The 27762-nt window shown below is 46.0% G+C and overlaps 1 protein-coding gene across 2 annotated transcripts in view; it reads left to right on the top strand.

Annotated features, from left to right (window-relative positions):
• Positions 1–27762, top strand: part of SLC25A15 (solute carrier family 25 member 15) — a 32917-nt gene that overhangs the window by 1735 nt on the left and 3420 nt on the right. For both annotated transcript variants that reach the window (XM_059892061.1, NM_001046326.1), the window contains 5 exon segments: positions 1110–1234; positions 9890–10148; positions 22570–22707; positions 25512–25681; positions 27127–27285. In XM_059892061.1, coding sequence (XP_059748044.1) covers positions 1180–1234; positions 9890–10148; positions 22570–22707; positions 25512–25681; positions 27127–27285 — 781 coding nt within the window. In that variant the 5' untranslated portion in view covers positions 1110–1179.

Below are 27762 nucleotides of genomic sequence, written 5' to 3'. Positions count from 1 at the left end.
AATATTCTGTTAAAGAACTACCTCTTCTTTTCTAGTCAATATTTATTTAAGTCAATTCCATGGCAACGGTTGATTTTTTTGTTTTGTTTTATTTGTCTAAAGGTAGAAAAGTAGACTCTGATTTTCCCAAACTTCTAGACTCCAGCTCAAACCTACTGAAGCAAGATCTCCAGGAGAGCGGCCTGGTTATTTGAATATTTAACAAGTGTCCCAGCTGATTCTTATCAAGCAAATTTGGGGGCAGTGGAGCAGGTGTTGCTACTCAAAATACAGTTAACACCAGGCATCATCAACCTCACCTAGGAGCACGTCAGGCAGGCAGCGTTTCTGGTCCCACTTGAAGCCAATCACATCAGAATCCGCCTTTTAATAAGGTCCCCAGGTGATCTGTGCGCACGTTTATGTTGAGAGGCTCTGGAGGGAAGTCTGATGACGGGAATGTTTGCTGCTAATGTTTTGTAGTTCTAAGAACTCCTGGTGCATATTCACAGTTTATCATTGTATTTATCCAATATGGCTATTTCTGATTGCTCTTAGATTATGATAGTATAGACAGAGACCTTGTATAGACAGGGACCTCCAGCTTTACGGGCCCAGGGGCCCCCCCCCTACTGGTGGCAGAGTAGGCATTCAGACCCAAGCAGGTGTCACTTGGCAGAGCTCCTAACTCATTCCTTTTCAGACCTCCTGCTTTGTGGCATTCTTTTAGGGTCTCAGGCTGCTGTCTGAATTTGGAACAGAGCCTAGTGGATTGAGAGTTCAACCTAGGCCTCTGAAAAACTGGTTTGATGGGACTTGTGGTGTCTGCTTGGCTTGGTTGGCCTTTGTTTCTGAGAGTTTCAGAAAAGTTGGTTGAAGTCCCCCCACCTGTTGATGGAGCAGTGATACTCAGAAAAGGTTTTCAATCTCTTGTGTTTTTTATGGGGAGGTGATGGGTAGGGAGAAGGGGAGGCTGATGACTGAGCTGCTCTGACCCCCTTAGCCCCCTCCTCTGGAGCCACTCAGAGCCAGTTTCCCAGTTGCGTGAGGTTCAAGTCCAGTAGCTGGGCAGCCTAGAGAAAGGGGGGCTGCAGAGGCCCGACTGATGGTGAGCTCTGGCTTCCTCCCAGGGATATGAGGTGCCCGTCATAAGCTCCAGTGAGTCACCCTCCACAGAGCCCAGCAGAGGAGCGGGAGAATATGAAATCCAACCCTGCCATCCAAGCTGCCATTGACCTCACGGCTGGGGCCGCAGGTAAGGATCCTCAAGTACCTTCTGGGAGTGAGATCCAGTGAGCACATTGCCTCTGTCACTCCAGGACCTTGTAATGAATCCGCTTAATGGGAATGTAATACTGTGTTGCAAGTACAGCAGAAGGTAGGCGTTACGTATATACAGTGGAATGTTCAGTTCAGTCGCCCAGTCGTGTCCGACTCTTTGCAACCCCATGAATCGCAGCACGCCAGGCCTCCCTGTCCATCACCAACTCCTGGAGTTCACCCAAACTCATGTCCATCGAGTCGGTGATGCCACCCAGCCATCTCATCCTCTGTCGTCCCCTTCTCCTCCTGCCCCCAATCCCTCCCAGCATCAGGGTCTTTTCCAATGAGTCAGCTCTTCGCATGAGGTGGCCAAAGTATTGGAGGTTTCAGCCTCAGCATCAGTCCTTCCAATGAACACCCAGGACTGATCTCCTTCAGAATAGACTGGTTGGATCTCCTTGCAGTCCAAGGGACTCGCAAGAGTCTTCTCCAACACCACAGTTCAAAAGAATCAATTCTTCGGCGCTCAGTTTTCTTCACAGTCCAACTCTCACATCCATACACGACCACAGGAAAAACCATAGCCTTGACTAGACGGACCTTTGTTGGCAAAGTAATGTCTCTGCTTTTGAATATGCTATCTAGGTTGGTCATAACTTTCCTTCCAAGGAGTACGCATCTTTTAATTTCATGGCTACAGTCACCATCTGCAGTGATTTTGGAGCCCAAAAAGATAAAGTCTGACACTGTTTCCCCATCTATTTCCCATGAAGTGATGGGATCGGACGCCATGATCTTCGTTTTCTGAATGTTGAGCTTTAAGCCAATTTTTTCACTCTCCTCTTTCACTCTCATGAAGAGGCTCTTTAGTTCCTCTTCACTTTCTGCCATAAGGGTGGTGTCATCTGCATATCTGAGGTTATTGATATTTCTCCTGGCAATCTTGATTCCAGCTTGTGCTTCTTCCAGCCCAGCGTCTCTCATGATGTACTCTGCATAGAAGTTAAATAAGCAGGGTGACAATATACAGCCTTAACGTACTCCTTTTCCTATTTGGAACCAGTGTCTTGTTCCATGTCCAGTTCTAACTGTTGCTTCCTGACCTGCATACAGATTTCTCAAGAGGCAGGTCAGGTGGTCTGGTATTCCCATCTCTTAAAGAATTTTCCACAGTTTATTGTGATCCACACAGTCAAAGGCTTTGGCATAGTCAATAGAGCAGAAATAGATGTTTTTCTGGAACTCTCTTGCTTTATCAATGATCCATCGGATGTTGGCAATTTGATCTCTGGTTCCTCTGCCTTTCCTAAAACCAGCTTGCTGTTGCTGAGGCTGCTAAGTCACTTCAGTCGTGTCCGACTCTGTGCGACCCCATAGACGGCAGCCCACCAGGCTCCCCCGTCCCTGGGATTCTCCAGGCAAGAACACTGGAGCAGGTTGCCATTTCCTTCTCCAATGCATGAAAGTGAAAGGGAAGTCGCTTACTCAGCCGTAAAAAAGAACACACTTGAGTGAGTCCTAAGTAGGTAGATAAACTAGAGCCTATTATACAGAGTGAAGTAAGTCAGAAAGAGAAAAATATCATATATTAATGCATGCATATATATATATATATATGGAATCTAGAAGGATGGCACTGGTGAACAACCTATTTGCAGGGCAGCAGTGGAGAAGCAGACAGAGAATAGACTTCTGGACACAGTGGGGGAAGGAGAAGGGGGGACACATTGAGAGAACAGCCTGGAAACATGCATCATCGTATGTAAAATAGCCAGCGGGAATTGGCTGTATGATGCAGGGAGCTCAGGCCCGTGCTCTGTGACAACCTAGAGGGGTGGAAGAGAGTTTCAAGAGGACATATGTATGCCTATGGCTGATTCATGTTGATGTATATCAGAAACCAACACAATATTGTAAAGCATTTATCCTCCAATTTAAAAAGTTTTTTAATTGACAAAAATAAAAAGACAAAAAATAAGCCAACTGGGAGTCAGGGTAAAGGGTGGGAATGTCCCTGGTTCACAGCTAGAAGACTGTGAGATCACAGCTCAGAGCTGAAGCCACATGTCCATTGCCACGTGGCTGGGATACACAGGATTCTACTCCTAGCCTGGCATTCTTGAGAGCCCTTGTGTGCAGAAGTAATGCTGTACCATTTCTCCAGGGAAATCCCAGAGACTGTCCTTACTACCACTGAGGAGAGAACGGAAACCCTTAGAAATATCTTCGGTAAATAAGACTGACTTTTGACTGTGTCTTAAAGCCCTGAAAGGAAAGGAGAGGCCCCAGGCCTGGCCGGGGAGTGGTGGATGGGGTGAGTGCCAAGGCAGACTCTGTCCTCCGCCCCTGGCGCCCCAATAACTCCCGTCCCAGGCACTGGCAAGTTCTCGGCCACGCCTGCCACGCAGGCCACTCTTCAGAAAGGCCGCCTTTACTCAGTGAGAGGCAGATGACAGAATTCCAAGTGCCTGAGTGATGACTTGGTTCTTCGGATTCCTGGATGATTTTACGGCCGGAGAAGCGCTGGAATGCCCACCACTTTCCCAGTGGAAACCCTGACTGCTCCTCGCCTCCTTCACCGATTCTTGTCACGGCTCCCTGGAGCGGAGAGGCCAGGGGAGTGGGTCGCCCCCCGTCCTCTTATCTGGGGGGGCCCTCCTGGGTCAGCAGATGAAGGGCAATCAGAGGGCTGCCTGCTCTCATCCTGTCATCTTAATTGTCAAAAAGAAATCAGGGATTCAGGGAAGCTCAAAGTATTTTTCCATGAACCAGACCTTGACCACAGTAGGCTCTTGAGGAAGTCTGGAGACGGTATGCTGCAAGACACTGATAAGAAGTGCAGGCAGGGGCACTCCCAGGTCAGAGGCCTCGGGAGCGGGAGCGGGGTGGGGTGGTGGAGGGGGAGGGGCGCACTAAGGGCTGCCTGGGTTCCCTCCTGAGGCCTTTCGCATGCTGAGTGCCGTGGGATTGAGCCCCAGGCCCTCGCACTGTCCCCTCTCCATCCCTTTAACCCCTGCCCCTTGTCATTCGCTGGAAGAGGACGCTGACTTTGGCGACCATGGGCCCAGCTGCCTGCCTCGTACCCTCCCGTGAACGCTTGTGCTCAGTTCGTGTCTCTGCAGTAGGAGTGGGTTTCACCCCATGGGGGAAGCTCAGCTTTTGGAATTCTGTGTCTTTTCAGTCTGTCAAAGGTGTAGGATCTGTTGTGATAGAATTAAAGCATTTTTGCTTTTCCTGGAAAGGACAGGCATTTGAGTACTGCATTCATAACTGTATCTGCATTCATAATAGTAATCTGTAAAGATGTAAATTGCAACAGTATTGTCCGGAGTCTGGCTGTGTAAGGCATTCGCCAGTACACGTGCCTTTTTTTTTTAAAAACGTGTTTAAGGCCCGTATAGGAATATTTAAAGATATAAATTGCAACAATATTGTCAGGAACCTGGCTGTGTAAGGCATTTGCCAGTACACCTGCTCTTTTACAGTGGTATTAACATGTATCAGGCCCTTATACACATTAGCATTTATTTTTTCTGCTAACTGTGGGTAGGTGTTCCTTCTTGCACTGCAAACCCAGGGTCGCCCCTCACTGATGTCATACCACCCTGGTTGTCTTGACATCTGAGGTCAGCAGGCTTCCTGGGTGCTAAGCCTGTGAGACACCAGGCAGAGGAGGTCCCTCATGGTGACCTGAGAATGGGAAGCAGCCGTCCCATTTTTGAGAGGTTTCAGCCTGTGAGTGATGGAGCTAGAAGGGCCTTTAGAGACCCTTGACTCGACTGCTCTTGTATGTGTAGAAAAGGGGCCCAGAGAGGGACAGTGGATTTGTTCAAGGCTGCACAGCTGTCAATAGATGGTGTAAATAAAGACAGGGCAAGGACCTTGGCTGCCTGGTTCCTTGCCCCGTTCTGTGATCTTTTTTCTGATGCTACATGATGGCCAACAGTGTCTCCCAGAGGTGGGGATTCCTTTGGGGGCTTCACTGCCCCAGCTCTCTGGATGGGGAAACTGGGGGGCTTTGGGATTTTTCTGTGGCCGTTGCCAGGAGCAGAGGACCCTTAGTGCTTTGTAGACACGGACCACCCATGGAAGCGATGTGTGTGAGAGCAGAGGCAGCCGTGGTTGCAGGTGATGTGAGTGTAGCATCCGTGTGTTCTTTGGTGTGTGTGTCTTCTAGACAAACCTCCTCCATCAAGCAGTGTTTCAGTCCAGCTCGTCTACTCTAAGGCGCAGCTTCCGTGTCTGAAGCTGCTGTAGGAGCGATGCCAGGAAAAGATCGAGAGGCCCAGGCAGCTGGTTGGGGAAGATTTGAAGGCAGTTGGTTAGGTAATTGGATAATTATTGAAACGAGGCAGCTTGGATCACAAAAGTTAAATCCCCTTAAAGGGAAACCTTAGTGGCATTCGAAGGTCTAGTAGTTTAACAACTATCAATGTAAAAGGATGCATTCTTTCCCCCGACTGCTCTGTTGCAATGTGCCTTGCTTAAGTAGTCGGGAAAGTGGCATTTTATTTTATTTTTTGGCATGTGGGATCCTAGTTCCCCAGCCAGGGATGGAAGCCACACCACCTGTTGTAAATGGTATTAGTCATTCAGTCTTGAGTGCCTGATTCTTTGTGACCCCATGGGCTGTAGCCCCAGGCTCCTCTGTCCATGGGATTCTCCAGGCAAGAATACTGGAGTGGGTTGCCATGCCCTCTTCCAGGGGATCTTCCTTACGTAGGGATCAAACCCCAGTCTCCTGCATTGCCGGCAGATTCTTTACTGTCTGAGTTAGGAAGTCCTAACAACTGGACCGCCAGGGAAGTCCCCAAAATGTGGCATTTTTAGATCATTGAGGTTTATCCTTTCAAATGCCAAAATTAACAACAAACCATAAGCACTTTTTGGTTGGCATATTTTGAAAATGGCACGCCTTTCTGCACCACTAAGGGGAGCATTGACTGCCTGCCTCTGGCGGGTCGGAGGCTGTCCTTTCTGCGTGGGTGGCCAGGTCCTCCCGGGTGAAGGTCTGCCTCTCCATTCCCACAGGGCCTCCCCGAGCGCTGTCCATCACCACCGTCACTGTCTCGGCCCTGGTGGATTTCCTCACCAGTTTTTCACCTGCTGGCTCTACTCTGTGTGGGACCAAAATCCACAACTGCAACCTTGAGAAGATGTAGGTTGCAACACGTCTCCTGCAGAGGAAAGTGCCACAGAGACACCTACACAAAAGTGCAGAGAATGGGTCTCTTTGTTTTCTTTTTTGGGGGCTGTGCTGGGTCTTCGTTGAAGCACACAGGCTTCTCTAGTTGTAACCTATGGGCTTACTTGCCCAACTAGGGATCAAATTGTGCCTTGAAATCTCAACCACTGGACCGCCAGTGAAGTCCCCCTTTTGTTTCTTTTTTTAAATGAACTTTTAAAAATTATTATTTTTTTTGATTGGAGGAACCCCCTCTTGTTTCTTACGGAGAGCAAGATGATCAGAAGTCTGAACTCTAGGCAAATAGGGAAAGAGATAATTCCTGTAAATTATTCATAGCTTTGTAGACTCGACAGGTATGAGGACCGTCTTGGTCTTGGGTTAGTGCTGGTGTTCAGAATAGTTATCACGTCCTTGAGCAGGGCGTGATGAGTGCCATGACGGTGTCATTTGTCTGAGCTTCCCTGGTGGCTCAGTGGTACAGAATCCGCCTTCAGTGCAGAAGAGGCAGAGATGAGAGTTTGATCCCTGAGGTCAGGAAGATCCCCTGGAGAAGGAAATGGCAACCCACTCCAGTATTCTTGCTGGGAAAATCCCATGGATAGAGGAGCCTGGAAGACTACTGTCCACGGGGCTGCAAAAGAGGTGGACATGACTGAGTGACTGAGTGACTGAGCCACAAGTTACATAGGAAGTTAGCTTGCATCCATGGATGAAGGGAGAGAATTGTAGGTAGCATTGGAAGTACGTTAGCCTCCTACTGTCTCCCTGTTGGAGATGGAAACTGTTATAGATAAGCAGCAGATGGGTACTGTAGCTACCCAGATGTCTGCGCTGTTCAGGATGGTTGGGTGAAAATATGGAAAACTCCTGGTTAAGATAGGATTTTAATGCTCTGAATTAAATGCTTTTTTCCATGTAGCCCCATCTAGGCTGTCAAGATTATGAACCCACTTTAAAAATTCTGACAGTCACCTCTTCTTTTGAAATGATTATTTTTGACATGAGTAGGATCTTATTTCATTCTAGCTCATCAGTACCTGAGAGAGAATGACTCTAATTATGGTAACATCTTATTAAATTATATTCCACTAATTCAGGACTGGCGATAGTGTGGCAAGACAAAAGCAGAAACGTGTCATAGCTCTCCTAGAAGGGAGGAACAACGGCGATAGGATCATGGAGACCATACCTGTGCGTGCTTAACAGTTCAGTTTTCAGACTCTTGGGTAAATGTTCATCTACCAATAATTGGGAGTTATTCCTAACAGCCCTCGCTCCATCTCTACTTTCCAGAGTGTAGTTGGAGTAACTTATTATGTCAAAGTTGTGAAATTATATTTCTGAAATACTTTGTCAGTTTTCTCTGGTTCTTTTTTGTTTTGTTTTTAAATTGGAGGCTAATTGCTTTACAGTGTTGTTAGTTTCTGCTGTACAACATCCTGAAGCAGCTGTATATCCCTTCCCTCTTGAGTCTCTGTCCCACCCCTCTAGGTCATCACAGAGCGCCGAGCTGAGCTCCCAGCTATCAGCAGCTTCCCACTAGCTATCTCTTTTACATATGGCAGTGTGTATACATCGGTGCCGCACTCTCAATTTGTCTCACCCTCCTGTGTCCACAGGTCTACATCTGTGTCTCTATTCCTGCCCTGCAAATAGGTTCATCGGTACCATTTTTCTAGAGTCCGTATGTATACATTAATGCACATTATTTGTTTTTCTGGCTTCGTTCTCTAGGTTCATCCATGTCGCTGCAAACAACTCAGTTTCATTCCTTTTTATGGCTGAGTAATATTCCATTGTATATATGTACCACATCTTCTTTATCCATTCATCTGTCTATGGACATCTAGGTTGCTTGCCTTCTCTTCAGCTTTGCTGAGGCTTTAATAACCTCATCCAGTGGTTGTGTGTCCTGGCACAAGTACAGGACATCCTGGCCCAAGGGGAGGTGGAAGAGTTCACCAGGGACAGTTCCCCAAATGCTGACCCAGCCCAGGGTCTGGGGATATCACAGGGTGTATGTTGTTCGGTCGCTAAGTTGTGTCCACCTGTTTGTGACCCCATGAACTGCAGCACACCAAGCTTCCCTATCCTTCACTATCTCCTGGAGTTTTCCCAGACTCATGTCTATTAAGTCACTGCTGCCATCCAAGCATTTCAACCATTTCATCTTTGTTGCACCCTTCTCTTGCCCTCACACTTTTCCCAGCATAAGTTAAGGGTCTTTTCCAATGAGTTGCAGGGTTTATAAATCATTCACTTCCTCACATCAGAGTTGTAATCGAATGCAATTTAGATTTTGCTGTATTTAATACTCTTAACAGTATAAAAGCATATAAATATGTGTGCTAAGCTATAAAGAAAGGTAAGCGCTGAAGAATTGATGGCTTTTGAACTGTGGTGTTGGAGAAGACTCTTGAGAGTCCCTTGGACTGCAAGGAGATCCAACCAGTCCATCCTAAAGGAGATCAGTCCTGGGTGTTCATTGGAAGAACTGATGTTGAAGCTGAAACTCCAGTACTCTGGCCACCCAATGCAAAGAGCTGACTCATTGAAAAGACCCTGATGCTGGGAAAGATTGAGGGCAGGAGAAGAAGGGGATGACAGAGGATAAGATGGTTGGATGGCATCACCAAGTCAATGGACGTGAGTTTGGGTAAACTCCAGGAGTTGGTGATGGACAGGGAGGCCTGGCATGCTGCGGTTCATGGGGTCGCAAAGAGTCAGACACGACTGAGCGACTAAACTGAACTGAAGCAAGGCAAGTTTCAGTCTAGTTCCTGTCTGAATACAAGTCATTAGAGTCCAGATAAGAGGTTTTCGCATAGGGTCAAACATTTAGCTCTTTGGGGACTAATTAGGCTCTTTGTTTTCTTTCTCTGTGGCCTAGTCTCCTGTTATTTTTCTGATAGTCATCAGGACCACTGGGCAACAGACAGAGGAGTGATAAACTCTTTCCAGACCATTACTCTCCCCTTCCTTTTATGTGGACGCACACACAGTTAACCCCTATAAATTAACCCCTTGTGTAGCAACCGTAATGTTAGACCCTTATCCTAATCCTCATGCTATCCCAGTAGGGAACTGAGACTCAGAAGTCACATCGCTTGTCCTGGATCTCATAGCAGAGTCAGGCTTCAACCCCAGGTGCCTCTGACCAATGCTCCTGAACACACGTCCCACCTTCACATCAGTGGCTCTGATTGTTGAACACATCCTTCTCCCCTACTGAGTGTGAGCTCCTTCAGGGCTGGGCAGGGGACCCAGCACACAGGGAACCCCCTAGAAGTTTTACTGAACTGGGCTAGAAGGTCTTAGGGGGAGAAGAAGTCAAAACGAGATGATGCAGAGGTTAGCCCGGGGGTGGGCTGCCTGTCCCTCATCTCCAAGGGTCCTGGGGCTGCAGCCTGCCACGCAGCCATGGACTCGGGCCGGACAAGGACTCTGTCCTGGTTCCAGGGGGCACAGCATGTGTCCTGACCGGGCAGCCCTTCGACACCATGAAAGTGAAGATGCAGACATTCCCCGACCTGTACCGGGGCCTCACTGATTGCTGCCTCAAGACCTACTCCCAGGTGGGCTTCCGGGGCTTCTACAAAGGCACCAGCCCCGCGCTCATCGCCAACATCGCCGAGAACTCCGTCCTCTTCATGTGCTACGGCTTCTGCCAGCAGGTGGTGCGGAAAGTGGTTGGATTGGACCGGCAGGCGAAGCTGAGGTGAGTTGAGGGCGCTGACCCTCTTTGTTTGAAAACCAGCACTTATTTGGTCAAGAGCTTTAAGAGACCTTATTGGGAAGAACATTTCCTTTTTTGTTGTTTTAACAGTAACCACTTTCTTGATTCTGAAGTGATCCATCACTGTCATAGGAAACTGGGAAGCACATACATATGTGTTATGAAAAAGTTGCCCACAATCCACCACGGAGAACCAGCCACCCTCACCTTCCTCCCACTCTTCAGGAAGATGCTCTTCTTTCTTTTTTAAGGATTATTTTTCTTTTCTTTTATTATTATTTTTTTGGTTCAGCCGGGTCTTCCTTGCTATGCATGGGCTTTCTCTTGTTGCAGAGAGTGAGGGGCTACTCTTCACTGCGGTGCGCAGGCTTCTCATTGCAGTGGCTTCTCTCATTATGGAACACAGGCTCTAGGCACATGGGCGTCGGTGATTGCGCGGACTCAGTGGTTGCAGCACATGGGCTCAGTTGCTCCATGGCATGTGAAATCTTCCCGGACCAGGGATTGAACCCATGTCCCCTGCCTTGGCAGGCATATTCCTATCCACTGTATTCACCAGGGAAGTCCAGTTTTTTCCTTTGGATTGGAATATAGTTCATTTACAATGTTGTTAGTTTCAGGTGTACAGCAAAGTGAATCAGTTATACATATATCCATTCTTTTTCGGACTATTTTCTCACATAGGTTATTACAAAATATTGAGTAGAGTTCCCTGTGCTCTGTAGTAGGACCTTGTTGGTTATCTATTTCATATATAGCAGTGTGTGTATGTTCATCCCAATCTCCTAATTTATCCCTCCTGCCACCGTTTCCCGTTAGTAATTAGAAGTTTGATTCTACGATCTGTGAGTCTGTTTCTGTTTTGTAAATAAGTTCATTGGTGCCATTTTAAAAAATTAGATTCCACCTGTAAGTGATATCATGTGATATTTGGGGAACATGCTTTTCAAATGCTGCCTATGGGTGCCACTTCTCGAGACAGAAGAACTTAAACCAGAGATCTGACTTGTGATCTGAGTTTTGGGTTCCACGTCATCAGCAAAATGCAGTCAAAGAGGTTTGAGGAGGAAGTTGGAATCTTAAGAAGGGTCAGAGCATCTGAGAAGATGCAGGTGAGGGTCTGTTTCCTTGGCCACGTGTGCCCCAAACATCAGACTTTGGCGTGTGCTTGGTCATCTTTTGGGTATTTATTATACAGAGATTAAAGGAATTTGGAAAGCACTGGGATGTTAACCCTTTGCTCTTTTGAACATTGATTTATTTTATTTTATTATTGTTTTTTAAATATTTCTTTTTGGCTGTGTTGGGTCCTTGTTGCTGCACACAGGCTTTCTCTCGTGTAGGGACTACTCTTTGTTGAAATGCACGGGCTTCTCATTGAGGAGGCTGCTCTTCTTGCAGAACACGGGCTCTCTGGCACGGGGACTTCAGTAATTGCAGCTCCCAGGCTAAAGAGCGCAGGCTTAGTCATTGTGGAGCACGAACTTGCCCTGTGGCATGTGGGATCTTCCCAGACCGGGGATCTAACCAGTGTCCCTTGCATTGCAAGGCAGACTCTTAACCACTGGACCACCAGGGAAGCCCTGATTTACTCGGTATCATTTAAAAGTTTTCTTAGCTTCACAGTTGCAGAGGGCAGTCTTGGCTGGGTTTTTCGGTGGGAATTTGAGGTCCTTTTGCAACCATCGGTCCCATGTGGCTACAGTGGATTCCCTTGTACAGAAGTTTTCTCTGCAGTTCCCTGGAGAGGTGCCTGTTTATAGACAGCCATTTTATCTTGATGGAAGGAACTTGTTTTGTTTTTTTTTTTAAAGGCTCAGAATTGGATGAAATCACCCAGGGAGACATGTTTGTAGGACTGAGCATGGATCGTAGGATCATCCAGCAAGGGGGGGTCAGGAAAAAAGAGGAAGTAGAAAAATAAGCAGAAGCCCAAACAGGAGAATGTGGTATCCCATGTAGAGACAGACAGGAAGGACACAGCTGTGACTGGAGCTCTTTCCACTCGAGGGAGAGACTTTTTAGCTGAAAAAAACCTGTAACTATAGCCAATCCTTTAGCATCCTTGGTACCGCTAGTGGTAAAGAACCTGCCTGCCAATTCAGGAGACATAATGAGACGTGGGTTCAATCCCTGGGTCAGGAAGATCCCCTGGAGGAGGGCATAGCAACCTACTCCAGTATTCTTGCCTGGAGAATCCCATAGATATAGGAGTCTGATGGGCTACAGTTCATGGGGTTGCAAAGAGTCAGACATGACTGAAGTGACATAGCATAGCATTCTTGGAGAAGGACTGAGTAACCACAGGAGATTCGGAGCAGATCCTGCAGTGAAGAAGTCTTCCTGTTTCACTTGGCTTAACCAGCACCTTTGCCTTTTTGTAAAACAAGAAAAAGAAATTATGCATTTATTTATTTGTGTCTACGCCGGGTTGTCTCTGCTGTGCGGGCTTTTCTCTAGTTGTGGTGGGCAGGGGCCGCTCTGTGTGCGGCTTCTCATTGCGGTGGCTTCTCTCGTTGCGGAGCACAGGCTCCAGGGCACGTGGACTTCAAAAGTTGCAACATTTGGGCTCAGTAGCTGCAGCTCCAGGGCTCTAGAGCACAGGCTCAGTAGTTGTGCTTGGTTACTCTTTGGCAAGTGGGATCCTCCCAGACCAGGGATCACATCTCCTACCTTGGCAGGCAAATTCTCCACCAATGAACCACCTAGGGAAGCCCTGCTTGCCTTTTTTTTTGGAACTTGGGGGACAGGGACCTGCTGCCTTTTTCATCCTGCAGAGCAGTGTTGCTGATTACCATTGAGCATATACTGCCTGAGAGCTTGTGAAGCTCTGACATGCATGCCATGCTTCCCTAGCCCTCACCCCCGTGGTCCTGTGAGAGCATCCAGGCAGGCAGTGGTCTCTGTTTCATAGGCAGGGAAACCGGCACAGACATTGACACGGGCTAATACGTGATGCAGCCAGGACCCCAGCCATGTCATCCGCACCCTGCAACCAGCACTCTTCCCATCAGACCACTGGCAGGCTCTGGAGTACTTTGTAGGAGGTCAGGTCCAGAGATAAGATTAATAATTACGCAGATGCAGCAAAAGCCAAGAGCTGCTTGTGGGCACCTGGTGAATTTCTGCAGGACTGCTGTAAATATTTGTCTGTTCTCAGCTTGAACATGCCCCTGAGTAGTGTTCTCTTTCCATCCGTGGCTGGAAGGAGTCTGACACAGCAGGAATATACAGGTACATGTTTGTCAAGTGGGTGACAAAAACAGTTGATTCTTACCAGTCCCATCCACACCGACTGCCGCTTGAGCTCCAGGTCTAAACGTTTCTACTACGGGCACAGCCTGAGGCCCGTGTCCCTTACCTGTGCAAAAAGTATTTATTAGAAAGCCGAAGTCCACCGCAGATCAGACTTGGCCTTGTGCTGCCCTGTATCAGCATGCTCGGGCTCGTTCAGGCGTTACCGCCTCTGAGATTGAGTAGCCGGCTACATTTATCATGCCACCTTTGTTCCAGCAAGCTTGGCCCACCCTGGTCAGTGACCCTAATTGACTACGGCCTGTCAGCAGGTTGACAGAGAGCCCCAGAGGGAGGCCAAGTACAGATCTGCAGGCTAGCCAAGAGACAAACCATTTAAGCTTTGGTTTTGACAAACAAGCCAAGCAGGAGTGAAGGGGGAAGGCTGGAAGGGACAGTGTCTGGCCGTCCCCACCCCTAGAAAGCTGTGTGCCAGTGCAATTGTGGAGCTGGCTCTTCTGGTAATGCTCTGACATGTCATTCTCTAAAAGGAAGGCCAGTGTCTTCCTTCTGAAAGAAAGCCTGCTCCAAGCCAGCTCTTCTGAGGCCTGGGTGTGCAACAGGCTGGCTTGGCCCTGGGCACCCACTTCACATTCACCTAAGGCACCAATGCCAGGCCACCAGAGGTAGGAAATCAAATTGGAGACGGCAGACGGCCCTTGGCTTTATGCAGGCACACGTCAAATATTCTGGGTTTGGTTCCGGATTGGTTTCCCAGTGCATATAAAGTTAAGTTTACACCATACTGTTGGCTTCCCTTGTGGCTCAGCTGGTAAAGAATCCACCTGCAATGCGGGAGACCTGGGTTTGATTCCTGGATTGGAAAGATCCCCTGGAGGAGGGAAAGGCAGTCTGTTAAGTGTGCAATAGTATTATACCTCAAAATCCAATGTACCTACTTTAATTTTAAAATGGTGATTTAGTCACTAAGTCATGTCTGAGTCTTGTGACCCTGTAGACTGTAGCCCGCCAGGCTCCTCTGTCCATGGGATTTCCCAAAAAAGAATACTGGAGCAGATTGCCATTTCCTTCTTCAGGGATTCTTCCCAACTCAGGGCTTGAACCTAGGTCTCCTGAATGTAGGTAAAACCTAGGAAGCCCAATTTTAAAATACTTCATTGCTAAAAAATACTAGCCATCATGTGACAACTTGGGGTTGCCACAAACCTTCGATTTTAAAAAATGCAATATCTTCAAAGTGCAGTAAAGTGAAGCACAGTAAAGTAAGCTTTGCCTGTAGTAATGTTTGACTCCAGTTTCTGTAACCATTAGTTTATTGTAACTTTTTTATATGGTTTCCAAAACACTATTTTTTAAATTTAATTTTTATTTTATATTGGTGTATATTTGATTTACAATGTTATTAGTTTCAGGTGTACAGCTAAGTGATAATTAGATATATATATATATTTATATAACTATCTCCATTCTTTTTAAGATTGTTTTCCCATGTAGATTAATGTAGAATATTGAGTAGCGTTCCCTGTGCTACATAGTAGGCCCTTGTTGATTGACTGCAAGGAGATCAAACCAGTCAATCCTAAAGGAAATCAGTCCTGAGTATTCATTGGAAGGACTGATGCTGAAGTTGAAACTCCAGTACTTTGGCCACTTGATGCAAAGAACTGACTCACTGGAAAAGACCCTGATGCTGGGAAAGATTGAAGGCAGGAAGAGACGGGGATGACAGAGGATGAGATGGCTGGATGGTATCAGTGACTCGATGGACATGAGTTTGAGCAAGCTCCAGAAGTTGGTGATGGACAGGGAAGCCTGGCGTGCTGCAGTCCATGAGGTCGCAAAGAGTCGGACACAACTGAGCGACTAAACTGACTTGATTATATATAGTAGTGTGTATATGTTAATCCCAAACTCCTAATTTATTCCCATGTTTCCCCTTTGGTAACCTTAAGTTTGTTTTTGAATTCTGTGAGTTTGTTTTTGTAAATAAGTTCATTTGTTTAATTTTTTTTAAGATTCCACATATAAATGATATTGTATGATATTTGTCTTTGATTTACTTCACTTAGTATGATAGTCTCTTGGCCCATTGATGCTGCAAAAGGCATTATTTCATTGTTTTTTTATGGCTGAATAATATTCCATGTATATGTACCACATCTTCATTATCCATTCCTCTGTCAGCGGACAATTAGGTTGCTTCCATGTCTTGACTGTTGTAAACAGTGCCTCAGTGAACACTGGGGTACACGTATCTTTTCAAAGTATGGTTTTCTCTGGATATATGCCTAGAAGTGGGATTGCTGGATCATTTTCTATGTTTATTTCTAATTTTAGGTTTTTAGGAACCTTCACACTGTTCTCCACAGTGGTTGTACAAATTTACATTCCCACCAACAGTGTAAGCGGCTTTCCTTTTCTCCATACCCTCTCCAGCATTTGTCTGTAGGCTTTTTGATGATGGCTGTTCTGACCAGTGTGAGGTGATACCTCGTTGTAGTTTTGATTTGCATTTCTCTAATAATTAGTGATGTGAAACATCTTTCATGTGCTTTTTTGGCCATCTGTGTATCTTCCTTGGAGAAATGTCTGGATCTTCGGCCCATTTTTTGATTGGGTGGTTTTTTTTATTAGAGTTGCATAAGCTGTTTGTATATTTTTGGAGATAAATCCCTTGTTGGTTCCTTTGTTTGCAAATATTTTCTCCCATTTCTGTGAGTTGTCTTTTTGTTTTCTTATGGTCTCCTGTGCTGTGCAAATGCTTTTAAGTTTCATTAGGTCCCATGTGTTTATTTTTGTTTTTATTTTCATCACTCTGGAAGGCAGATTCAAAAAGATATTGCTGCCGTTTGTCAGTGTTCTACCTGTTTTCCTCTGAGTTTTATAGTATCTGGTCTTGCATTTAGATTTTTAATCCATTTTGAGTTTATTTTTGTGTATGGTGTTAGAGAATGTTCTCATTTCATTCTTTTACCTGTAGCTGTCCATTTTCCCCAGCACCACTTATTGAAGAGACTCTCTTTTCTCTATTGTATGTTTTTGTCTCCTTTGTCATAGACTAATGACCACAGGTGTATAGGTTTATCTCTGGACTTTCTGTCCTGTTATGTTAATTCATATTGGTTTCTTTTTTTTTTTTTTTTGCCAGTTTTTTTGTTTGATTAGTGTATCTTTGTAGCCGGAGAAGGCAATGGCAACCCCTCCAGTATTCTCTGGAGAAGGAAATGGCAACCCACTCCAGTATTCTTAACTGGAGAATCCCATGAACAGAGGAGCCTGGTAGGCTGCAGTCCATGGGGTCCCTAAGAGTCGGACACGGCTGAGCGACTTCACTTTCACTTTTCACTTTCACTTAGTTGCAGCATGCGGGATCTTCATTGCCACTCACAGACTCTAGTTGTGACACGCAGGCTCCAGAGCACAGGACTCTGTAGTTGCAGCTCCAGGGCTCAGTTGCCCTGCAGCATGTGGGATCTTAGTTCCCTGACCAGGGATCAAACTCATGTCCCCTGCATTGCAAGGAGGGCTCTTAACCACTGGACCACCAGGGAAGTCCCATGTTAAAAGCTGTTTAATCATTTGCAATTTCAGTACTTGTGACTGGTCTGTTCATATTTTCTACTTCTTCCTGGTTCAGTCTTGGAAGGTTGTACCTTTCTAAGAATTTGTCCATTTCTTCCAGGTTGTCCATTTTGTTGGCATACGGTTGCTTGTAGTAGTCTCTCTCTCTCTCTCATGGGCTTCCCTGGTGGCTCAGACGGTAAAAAGAATCCACCTGCAGTGTAGGAGACCTGGTTCGATCCCTGGGTGGGGAAGATCCCCTGGAGGAGGACATGGCAACCCACTCCAGTATTCTTGCCTGGAGAATCGCCATGGAAAGAGGAGCCTGGCAGGTACAGTCCCTGGGGTCACAAAGAGTCGGACATGACTGAGTGACTAAGCACAGTAGTCTCTTATGATCCTTTGTATTTCTGTGGTGTTGATTGTAACCTCTCCTTTTTTTATTTCTAAGTTTATTGATTTGAGCCCTCTCCCATTTTTTTCTTGATGAGTCTGGCTAAGCTTTTAGTTTCATCGATCTTTTCTATTATTTTCTTCATCTCTTACTGATTTCTGCTCTGGTCTTTGGTTTTTTCCCTTTTACTAATGTTGAGTTTTATCTCTTCTTTTTCTAGTTGCTTTAGATGTAAAATTAAGGGGTTTTTTTAGATTTTTTCTTATTTCCTGATGTAAGATTGTATTGCTATAAAATTCCCTCATAGAACTGCTTTTGCTGAGTCCCATAGGTTTTGGATTGTTTTGTTTTCATTGTCATTTGTCTCTCGGAAATTTTTTTTTTAACTTTTAAGATTGAAGTATAGTTGCTTTTCATGTAGGTAATTTTTTATTGCCTCCTTGATTTCTTCAATGGTCCATTGGTTGCTTAGTAACATTGTTTAGTCTCCACATATTTGGTGTTTTTTTTGTTGTTGTTATTGTTTTTTACAGTTTTCTTGCGATTGATTTCTATTCTCATAGCATTGTGGCTGGAAAAGATGTTTGATATGACTTCAATTTTATTAAATTGACCAAGGCTTGATTTGTGGCCCAGCATGTGACCTATTCTGGAGAATGTTCCATGTGCTCTTGAGAAGAATGTACACTGCTCTCTGAGGGAATTGTCTATAAATGCGAGTTAAGTCTGTTTGGTCTTACGTGTCATTTAAGACCTGTGTTTCCTCACTAATTTCCTGTCCTGATGACTGTCCACTGATGGAAGTGGGTTGGTTTATTGTAACTTTAGGACAACTGAATGTGGTAGGTCTGTTAGGCATTTACTTCCAGATGGGACATAAATCATGAGGAGACCTTTCTACCTGGCAGGCTGCCCTGGGAGTTACCTTTGGGGTCTTCTGGAGGTCTGTGAGTTGTTCCAGTTGTCAGTGACAGCCTGTTGCTGGGATTTAACAGGTCAGGGTCAGGGCCAGGTGCTGTGAGCAGCTCAGTTCTTCAGCCCAACTAAACACTGTCCCCACACACACCAGTAGAACATGGCCCCGCGGCTTGGAGACCGTCTGCTTTGCTGACGCCCATGAACTCCCAGGAGTCTTCCTGGCAATTTGTTTTGGGTACTTTTCCCCATATTCTTGAACTCTTAGTGGGTTCTAACTTCACAGCCTTGCTGGTGCCTCAGGCTGGTGGTACTAAACCCATGTGAGATGAAGGATGAAGTGAATTCTTCTCTTTCTGTATTTGTGTGCATTCATTCCTCCAATTAGATTTCCAGCTTTGCCATCTGCCCTACAAGCATCGAGCTTGCTGACTCACACTGGCTGCCCTCCTCCTATGGCAACACTATACCACACCCATACCCCTCTGTGGCTGAGCTCCAGGAGGTCATCAGCTGAGCTGGAAAATCTTTCTGTGATGAGCAACTTTTTGGTTCAAAATTTATCCTGGGTTTTCATCTGTTCAGTTCAGTTTAGTCACTCAGTCGTGTCTGACTCTGTGACCCCATGGACTGCAGCACACCAGGCCTCCCTGTCCATCACCAACTCCTAGAGTTTACTCAAACTCATGTCCATTGAGTCGGTGATGCCATCCAACCATCTCATCCTCTGTCGTCCCCTTCTCCCGCCTTCAATCTTTCCCAGCATCAGGGTCTTTTCCAGTGAGTCAGCTCTTCACATACCCTGGTGGCTCAGACAGTAAGATGTCTGACTACAATGTGGGAGACCCAGGTTCAATCCCCGGGTCGGGAAGATCTCCTGGAGAAGGAAATGGCAAACCACTCCAGTATTCTTGCCTGGAAAATCCCATGGATGGTGGAATCTGGTAGGCTACAGTCCATGGGGTTGCAGAAAGTCGGACACAACTGAGTGACTTCACTTTTTTTTTCTTTCTTTGTATCAGGTGGCCAAAGTATTGGAGTTTTAGCTTCAGCATCAGTCCTTCCAATGAAAATTCAGGACTGATTTCCTTTATGATGGACTGGTTGGATCTCCTTGCAGTCCAAGTTCAGTTCAGTTGCTTAGTCACGTCCAACTCTTTGCGACCCCGTGAACTGCAGCACACCAGGCCTCCCTCTCCATCACCAACTCCCGGAGTTCACCCAAACTCATGTCCATTAAGTCGGTGATGCCATCCAACCATCTCATCCTCTGTCGTCCCCTTCTCCTCCTGCCCCCAATCCCTCCCAGCATCAGGGTCTTTTCCAATGAGTCAGCTCTTCGCATGAAGTGGCCAAAGTATTGGAGTTTCAGCCTCAGCATCAGTCCTTCCAATGAATACCTAGGACTGATCTCCTTTAGGATGGACTGGTTGGATCTCCTTGCAGTCCAAGGGACTCTCAAGAATCTTCTCCAACACCACAGTTTAAAAGTATCAATTCTTCTGTGCTCAGTTTTCTTTATAGTCCAACTCTCACATCCATACATGACCACTGGAAAAACGATAGCCTTAACTAGATGGAACTTTGTTGACAAAGTAATGTCTCTGCTTTTGAATATGCTATCTAGGTTGGTCATAACTTTCCTTCCAAGGAGTAAGCGTCTTTAATTTCATGGCTGAAATCACCATCTGCAGTGATTTTGAAGCCCCCAAAAATAAAGTCAGCCACTGTTTCCCCATCTACTTGCCATGAAGTGATGGGACCAGATGCCATGATCTTTGTTTTCTGAGTGTTGAGCTTAAAGCCAACTTTTTCACTTTCATCAAGAGGCTCTTTAGTTCTTCTTCACTTTCTGCCATAAGGGTGGTGTCATCTGCATATCTGAGGTTATTGATATTTCTCCCGGAAATCTTGATTCCAGCCTGTGCTTCCTCCAGCCTAGTGTTTTTCATGATGTACTCTGCATAAAAGTTAAATAATCAGGGTGACAATATACAGCCTTGACGTGCTCCATTCCCTATTTGGAACCAGTCTGTTGTTCCATGTCCAGTTCTAACTGTTGCTTCCTGACCTGCATACAGGTTTCTCAAGAGGCCGGTCAGGTGGTCTGGTATTCCCATGTCTTTCAGAATTTTCTGCGATCTACACAGTCAAAGGCTTTGGCATAGTCAATAAAGCAGAAATAGATGTTTTTCTGGAACTCTCTTGCTTTTTCGATGATCCAGAGGATGTTGGTAATTTGATCTCTGGTTCCTCTGCCTTTTCTAAAACCAGCTTGAATATCTGGAAGTTCATGGTTCACGTATTGCTGAAGCCTGGCTTGAAGAATTTTGAGCATTACTTTACTAGTGTGTGAGATGAGTGCAATTGTGCGGTAGTTTGAGCATTCTTTGGCATTGCCTTTCTTTGGGATTGGAATGAAAACTGACCTTTTCCAGTCCTGTGGCCGCTGCTGAGTTCTCCAAATTCGCTGACATATTGAGTGCAGCACTTTCACAGCATCATCTTTCAGGATTTGAAATAGCTCAACTGGAATTCCATCACCTCCACTAGCTTTGTTTGTAATGATGCTTTCTAAGGTCCTCTTGACTTCACATTCCAGGATGCCTGGCTCTAGGTGAGTGATCACACCATTGTGATTATCTGGGTCATGAAGATCTTTTTTGTACAGTTCTTCTGTGTATTCTTGCCACCTCTTCTTAATATCTTCTGCTTCCATACCATTTCTGTCCTTTATCGAGCCCATCTTTGCATGAAATGTTCCCTTGCTATCTCTAGTTTTCTTGAATAGATCTCTAGTCTTTCCCATTCTATTGTTTCCCTCTATTTCTTTGCACTGATTGCTGAGGAAGGCTTTCTTATCGCACCTTGCTATTCTTTGGAACTCTGCATTCAAATGGGTATATCTTTCCTTTTCTCCTTTGCTTTTCATGTCTCTTCTTTTCACAGCTATTTGTAAGGCCTCCCCAGATAGCCATTTTTCTTTTTTGCATTTCTTTGCTATGGGGATGGTCTTGATCCCTGTGTCCTGTACAATGTCAAGAACCTCCGTCCATAGTTCATCAGGCACTCTATCTATCAGATCTAGTCCCTTCAAGGGACTCTCAAGAGTCTTCTCCAGCACCACAGTTCAAAAGCATTAATTCTTTGGTGCTCAGCTTTCATTACAGTCCAACTCTCACATCCATGCATGACTACTGGAAAACCCATAGCCTTGACTAGATGGACCTTTGTTGGCAAAATAATGTCTCTGCTTTTTAATAAGCTGTCTAGGTTGGTCATAACTTTTCTTCCAAGGAGCAAGCGTCTTTTAATTTCATGGCTGTAATCACCATCTGCAGTGATTTTGGAGCCCAGAAAAATAAAGTCTGTCACTGTTTCCACTGTTTCCCCATCTATTTGCCATGAAGTGATGGGACTGGATGCCGTGATCTTAGTATCATCTGTAGCAGTTACATTACACTTGTGGTTGCTCTGGGCTGGATGCAGGGCATATAGGGATGGCCTTGAAAACTAGTTTTATTTAAAGCTCAGCAGCAAACACACTGAAGTATTAGTGGAGTATGTGTTTGGGGTGGTGGGACCTTGGGGAATTTTTTCTTCCATATTTGGTTTCTCTGTGTCACTTTTTGTCTTAGTTCTGACTGCTAAATAAAATACCCTGGACTGGGTGGTTTAAAAACAAGCATTTATTTCTCACGGTTCTGGAGGCTAGGAAGTCTAGGAATGAGGTAAGTGCTGGCTGATTTGGTGTCCAGCGAGGGCCGTCTCCTGGTTTGCAGAGGGATGCCTGCCTGTCCTGTCACATGGTAGAGAGAACACCAGCCAGCTCTCCAGTCTCTTCCACGAATCACATCAAGACCCCATCTCAAACTAATTACCCTCCCCCAAAGACTCCTCCAGATACTATCACATGGAGTGTGAATGCTTCAACATTGGAATCTGGGGGTGGGGTCCAGGCCATAGCTCTGTGACTAATAAAAGAAGCATGGGTTTGCCATCATGGAAACGTGTGTTTGAAACCTAGCATCGCCATTTAGCAGCTGTGTGACTGAGCACATTGGCATCATCTCCTAATCATCATTGTCCCCGGGAGTCAGGGTGCCACTATCAGCCCCACGGGGCGGTGGGCTCCTCAGAGGAAGCCTGATGGGTGCCTGGTGGGCGCTGAAGGAGCATTCCTCTCCAGCTGTGCTCGCTCTGCTTTACCATCCATGTTGGAGCGTGCCCCGTGCCGAGTGAATGAGTCACTGGCCGCCTGTGCTTATATCCTTCCAGTGATCTGCAGAACGCAGCTGCTGGCTCCTTCGCCTCTGCCTTTGCTGCTCTGGTCCTCTGCCCCACAGAGCTGGTGAAGTGCCGACTGCAGACCATGTACGAGATGGAGACGTCGGGAAAGATAGCCAAAAGCCAGAAGTAAGTGCTGCTGCTGCTGCTAAGTCGCTTCAGTCATGTCCGATTCTGTGCACCCCCATAGACGGCAGCCCACCAGGCTCCGCCGTCCCTGGGATTCTCCAGGCAAGAACACTGGTGCTGCCCATGTACAAATGTAGGGTCTCCATTGCCTTGGTGTAATGAATATTTTTAAATTTTACATTATGCTATAATTAAGAGGCAAAACAGTTTATCTACTCGAAACACTCCCCCCACCCACCCCATGCCCACCAATCCATGAATAATGTTCTGAATGGACAGTCTGGGATGGTTGGACCCACCACCCACCCCAGAATGTAGGCAAAAGATTTTTTTTAACAATGATTTATTATTATTCCTAATTAAAAATTTTTTTTTTGTGGGGGTAAGGCTGTGCCATGAGGTGTGTGGGATCTTAGTGCTGCGATCAGGGATCGAACCGGCGGCACTCCCTGCATTGGAAGTGTGGAGTCTTAACCACTGAACCACCAGGGAAGTCCCTGTAGGCTAATATTTCATATCCTAAAAGTGGAGAAGCAGGGCTCCTACCTCATTTGGCCCGTGGAGAGCCTAAGGCATGACCTCCATATATACCTGGAAACACACAGCAGCAGCTTTAGAACTGAGGCTGAGCTTTCCTAGGTGCCGATTTGGATTCTGGGATGAATATTTGCTCACTCCCCAGTTTCACATCGGTGCTCATGCTGATCACGCCAGATCCTGGTGGTAACTTCCTTTACCCCTTCCCTAATCCTTCAGGTGCCCTTGGAGAAGGGAATGGCTTCCCACTCCAGTATTCTTCCCTTGAGAATCCCACAGACAGAGGAGCCTGGCAGGCTACAGTCCATGGGGTCACAGAGAGTCAGACATGACCTAGTAACTAAACAACAAGAAGTCCTTTAAGTATACCTACAAAGGGCCCAAATTCTCAAAACGTTCATCAAAGCCTTGTAAGCTTAGCAAGTCTTCAGTGATTGAGTTATCCCGTGAATGTATGAATCATATACATTATTATTTATTATTTGAATTAAAAAGCAATTCATTATCCTTATTCATCCCAAAATTTTCTTATTGAACTAACTAAAGGTTTGGTCATGGATATTGCTCAGCTTAACTCAAAAGCCAATAAATAAACTGCTGGGAAAAACTAGTAGATAAACTGACCATTTTCTGAGTCGTCAGTTTCCTTCCAGTGAAAATGGGGTTTGTAATAGCGCCCTATTTCTTGCAGCCAAGAGATTCATTACAACCTATTTGAATCTATTATTCACAGCCTAGAAGTTCAAAAGTCTTTAATGCTTTTTTTTCATTGGAATACAGTATACACACAGTAACAGAAACACACCCAGAAATCATAGAAAATCTTAAGTGTGCAGTTCCACGAATAGTCACAAATGAACCTTTTTGTCAGCTGGTGCCCAGATGAATAGTGCATTGACAGCACCCAGAAAGTTGTCTCTTGAAAGTAGTTTAAAGTATTTTTTAAAAAGTAATTTTAGATCCAAAGGACTCTGGTAGATGGACACCCTGTACAAAAGAAAACATGTTTTAGGTACAGCAGTGCCCAAGCCAGGAATATGGTAGCTGAGGGTTGAGACCTGGATTGGAACTAGGCTAACTGTTAAGTTGCATTACTTTGTGCGTGCATGCATCAGTCACTCAATCATGTCTAACCACTTGCGACCCTATGGACTGTAACCTGCCAGGCTCCTCTGTCCATGGGATTCTCCGGATAAGAACACTGGAATGGGCTGCCACGCCCTTCTCCAGGGGATCTTCCCCACCCAGGGATCGAACCTGCATCTCCTGTGTTTCCTGCATTGGCAGCTGGGTTCTTTACCTGCTGAGCCATCAGGGAAACCCTGGATTACATTACTTCTTCAATGTAGAAGGAGAGGGCACTGCAGCAGGGACTGGCTAGTGGATAATGCCTGGGAAGGCAGATCATCGATTAAAAGCAGGTGGCCTTTGTTACCTGGGGCCTGATCCCTCTCTGGTCCAAGCCAGGTCACCTATTGAGAACACAGTGAGGAGTGAGGGGCTGCCAAGCTGACAGGCTTGGTTTCTGGTGCTATCGGGAACAGGCCTGCCCACCCCCACCCCTGACACCATCAGGAAGAAGAGCCTGCACAGAGTGTGCCATATTCTGGCTGCCTCAGGCTCTGATCTGCTTCAGGTAAAAAATTCTTACACACCTGCCTCTGTAAGAACTGAATCCTGGGTGCGTCTAGCCTGACATAGTTCAGCTCTTGGAATTTCTTTTGTTCTTGCCTTTAAGTAACATGTAAGGCTCCTTACTCACTTCCCTGGATGGAAGCAAAACAAAACCCCAAACACCTGAACAATCAGTTCACTCAAAATAGATCATCTCAAAAGAAAGGCTGAGGAGATAGAAATCTAGGGCGGTAAGGGGACTGGGCAAGAACAATGCCATTTTATTCTCACTGAGTTTGGACAATCTCATTGTAGTTTCACTTACTCACTATTGAAAAAATGGGTGTAATTGACTCTCTTAGATTTTTGATAATGATTTCTAGAAATGTATGCATTCATTTTAATAAACTGTCTTTACATGGACTAGCTCAAGCGATGAAATAAACTTGTTATAAAATAATTGTATCTGAGAGATTTCCTTCCCACAGAAGCCTTTTAGGGCTGGAATTCTGGTAGCTCTGTTGATAAAACGAGCTGCTTGGTGGTCAGAGCTCCGTCAGGTCTACGGGATGGGTGTGGTCAGAGCCCCGTCTGGTCTACGGGATGGGTGTGAACGTTGTCCTAACTGTCTGTCACCCTGTGTCTCCACCCAGCACAGTCTGGTCTGTCGTGAAGACTGTCTTTAGGAAGGACGGCCCCTTGGGCTTCTACCATGGACTCTCAAGTACTTTACTTCGAGAAGTACCAGGCTACTTCTTCTTTTTTGGTGGCTATGAACTAAGCCGGTCATTTTTTGCCTCGGGGAGATCGAAAGACGAATTAGGTAAGCCTGTTGGCGAGGACCACAGGTGGGTTTGAAGCGTTGGCTTCCTGGTGGTGGTTCAGTTCAGTTCAGTCGCTTAGTCGTGTCTGACTCTTTGCGACCCCATGAACCACAGCACGCCAGGCCTCCCTGTCCATCACCAACTCCCGGAGTCCACCCAAACCCATGTCCATCAAGTCGGTGATGCCATCCAACCATCTCATCCTCTGTCATCCCCGTCTCCTCCTGCCCTCAATCTTTCCCAGCATCAGGGTCTTTTCAAATGAGTCAGCTCTTCACATCAGGTGGCCAAAGTATCCGGGTGGTGGTGGTTGCTATGGAATCTGTGCACGGCGCCCCCTTGTGGCGGGTCCACCTGGCCCTCGGCCCCTCTGGATGCCAGGGAGTAACCGTGGTGGCAGGTGGTAGCTAGCACCTTCCTCCCACCTAAGTAATTTCCTCAAGGCAGGGACTAGAGCAAGACTTCCCAAACTTATTTTACTGGAATACCATTTGTGCATTATCTCCAGGTCCATTTTAAGGAAGATTGCAGACATCATTTTTCCTGGGGGAAATCACCTGTAAAGAATCTCTGAATAAGCTTAAACTTAGTAATAAATCTTGATAGTGTTCCCCCCCCCCAAAGATTTTTTTGGATGTGGACCATTTTTTTTTTTAGTCTGTATTGAATTTGTTACAACATTGCTTGTTTTGTGTTTTGGGTTTTTTTGGCTGTGCAGCGTGTGGGATCTTATCTTTCTGACCAGGGATCAAAGCCACGCCCCTCTGCAACTGGAGGTGAAATCTTAACCACCAGACCACCAGGGAAGTCCCCTTGCTAGATAATATTTTGAGAGCAATGAGAAGGGTCCTTCCTTCTCGTTTATCCTCATTAGTGGCTTGACCGAATGCTTGGCTCGTGGGTGATTACATTTTTTTTCTTAAACACCTCCATTCAGTGTTTTGGACCTGTTCTGAGGATCGTCGTGCTCCCAGGCTCAACTGTCATGTTTAATAAGATAACTTTCGATTTTCACAGTAAAGGGAGAATCAGGGCTGTAGGGTATTAATATATTAAAATACTTAAGAGAAAGTTGAAAAAAGATGCAGCCTGTGTTTCCGTGGCCTCTGTTCTTACTCCTCGTGGCAGGGTGTTGCCATGCTGCTGATGCCTGCTGGTTCTGGCGGGGGGTGGGGGCAGGCCTCTGGAGAACAGGGCAGGAGGGCCACAGTGACCAGCGTAAATCTGACCCTCACTGGAGCTGCCCCTGGTCCTGGCATCATGAGGGATGCCCCCAGGCTGTCACAAGGACCCTGTGTCCTTAGATCGTTGCCCCAGAGAACTGTGCTCCGCAGCTTCCGTGTTGGTAACTGCACCCACCTGCCGTCACTGCTGCACTGACCTCTGGAAATGTCACATCACCTGTGCTTTAGACAAAATACCATTTGCGCATTTTCTCCTCTAGGCCCTGTCCCTTTGATGTTAAGTGGTGGATTTGGTGGAATCTGCCTGTGGCTTGCTGTTTACCCAGTGGATTGTATCAAATCTAGGATTCAAGTTCTTTCCATGTCTGGGAAACAGGCGGGATTTATCGGAACCTTTATAAGCATCGTGAAAAATGAAGGTGAGTCTGCCATTGGCCGAACCAGAGGTGCTGTGTACAGAGAGCGGTCATTTCGCCGCTAGTCTTGTTGAGGTTGATCACACGGATAATGGCTCTATTTCCCCCACCTCATAACCTTTTCTAACTGTGTATATAACCCACACTTGTGGATTTGTTTTCAAACCCCTTTCTTTAGGTTCTTTCATTATTCTCAAGAATGTTTAAAGTTCCTGACTTCTAACCTCTAGGCCAGGATATTTTTTCTAAATAGCGTGGAGGGAATTTTTAAAGTATATACTTTTGTCTAAGAGGACGGATGTTTCGAAGTTAGCACCACTTGTTTTAAGCAATATTATCAGAAGCTGAGCTCTAATGGAATTGCTAAGACATTTCAAACAGTGTGCATCCTTAATGCTAAGACTTCTGGAATGAGAAAGGCACTAAGCCATTTCGGAAGGTTATTTGCTATCAGGTTTTGGTTATACAGGAGGATAAAGA

Source organism: Bos taurus, chromosome 12 (genome assembly GCF_002263795.3).
Source record: "Bos taurus isolate L1 Dominette 01449 registration number 42190680 breed Hereford chromosome 12, ARS-UCD2.0, whole genome shotgun sequence".
Classification (NCBI taxonomy): Eukaryota; Metazoa; Chordata; class Mammalia; order Artiodactyla; family Bovidae; genus Bos; species Bos taurus.
This window is presented reverse-complemented; position numbering and strand designations above follow the sequence as displayed.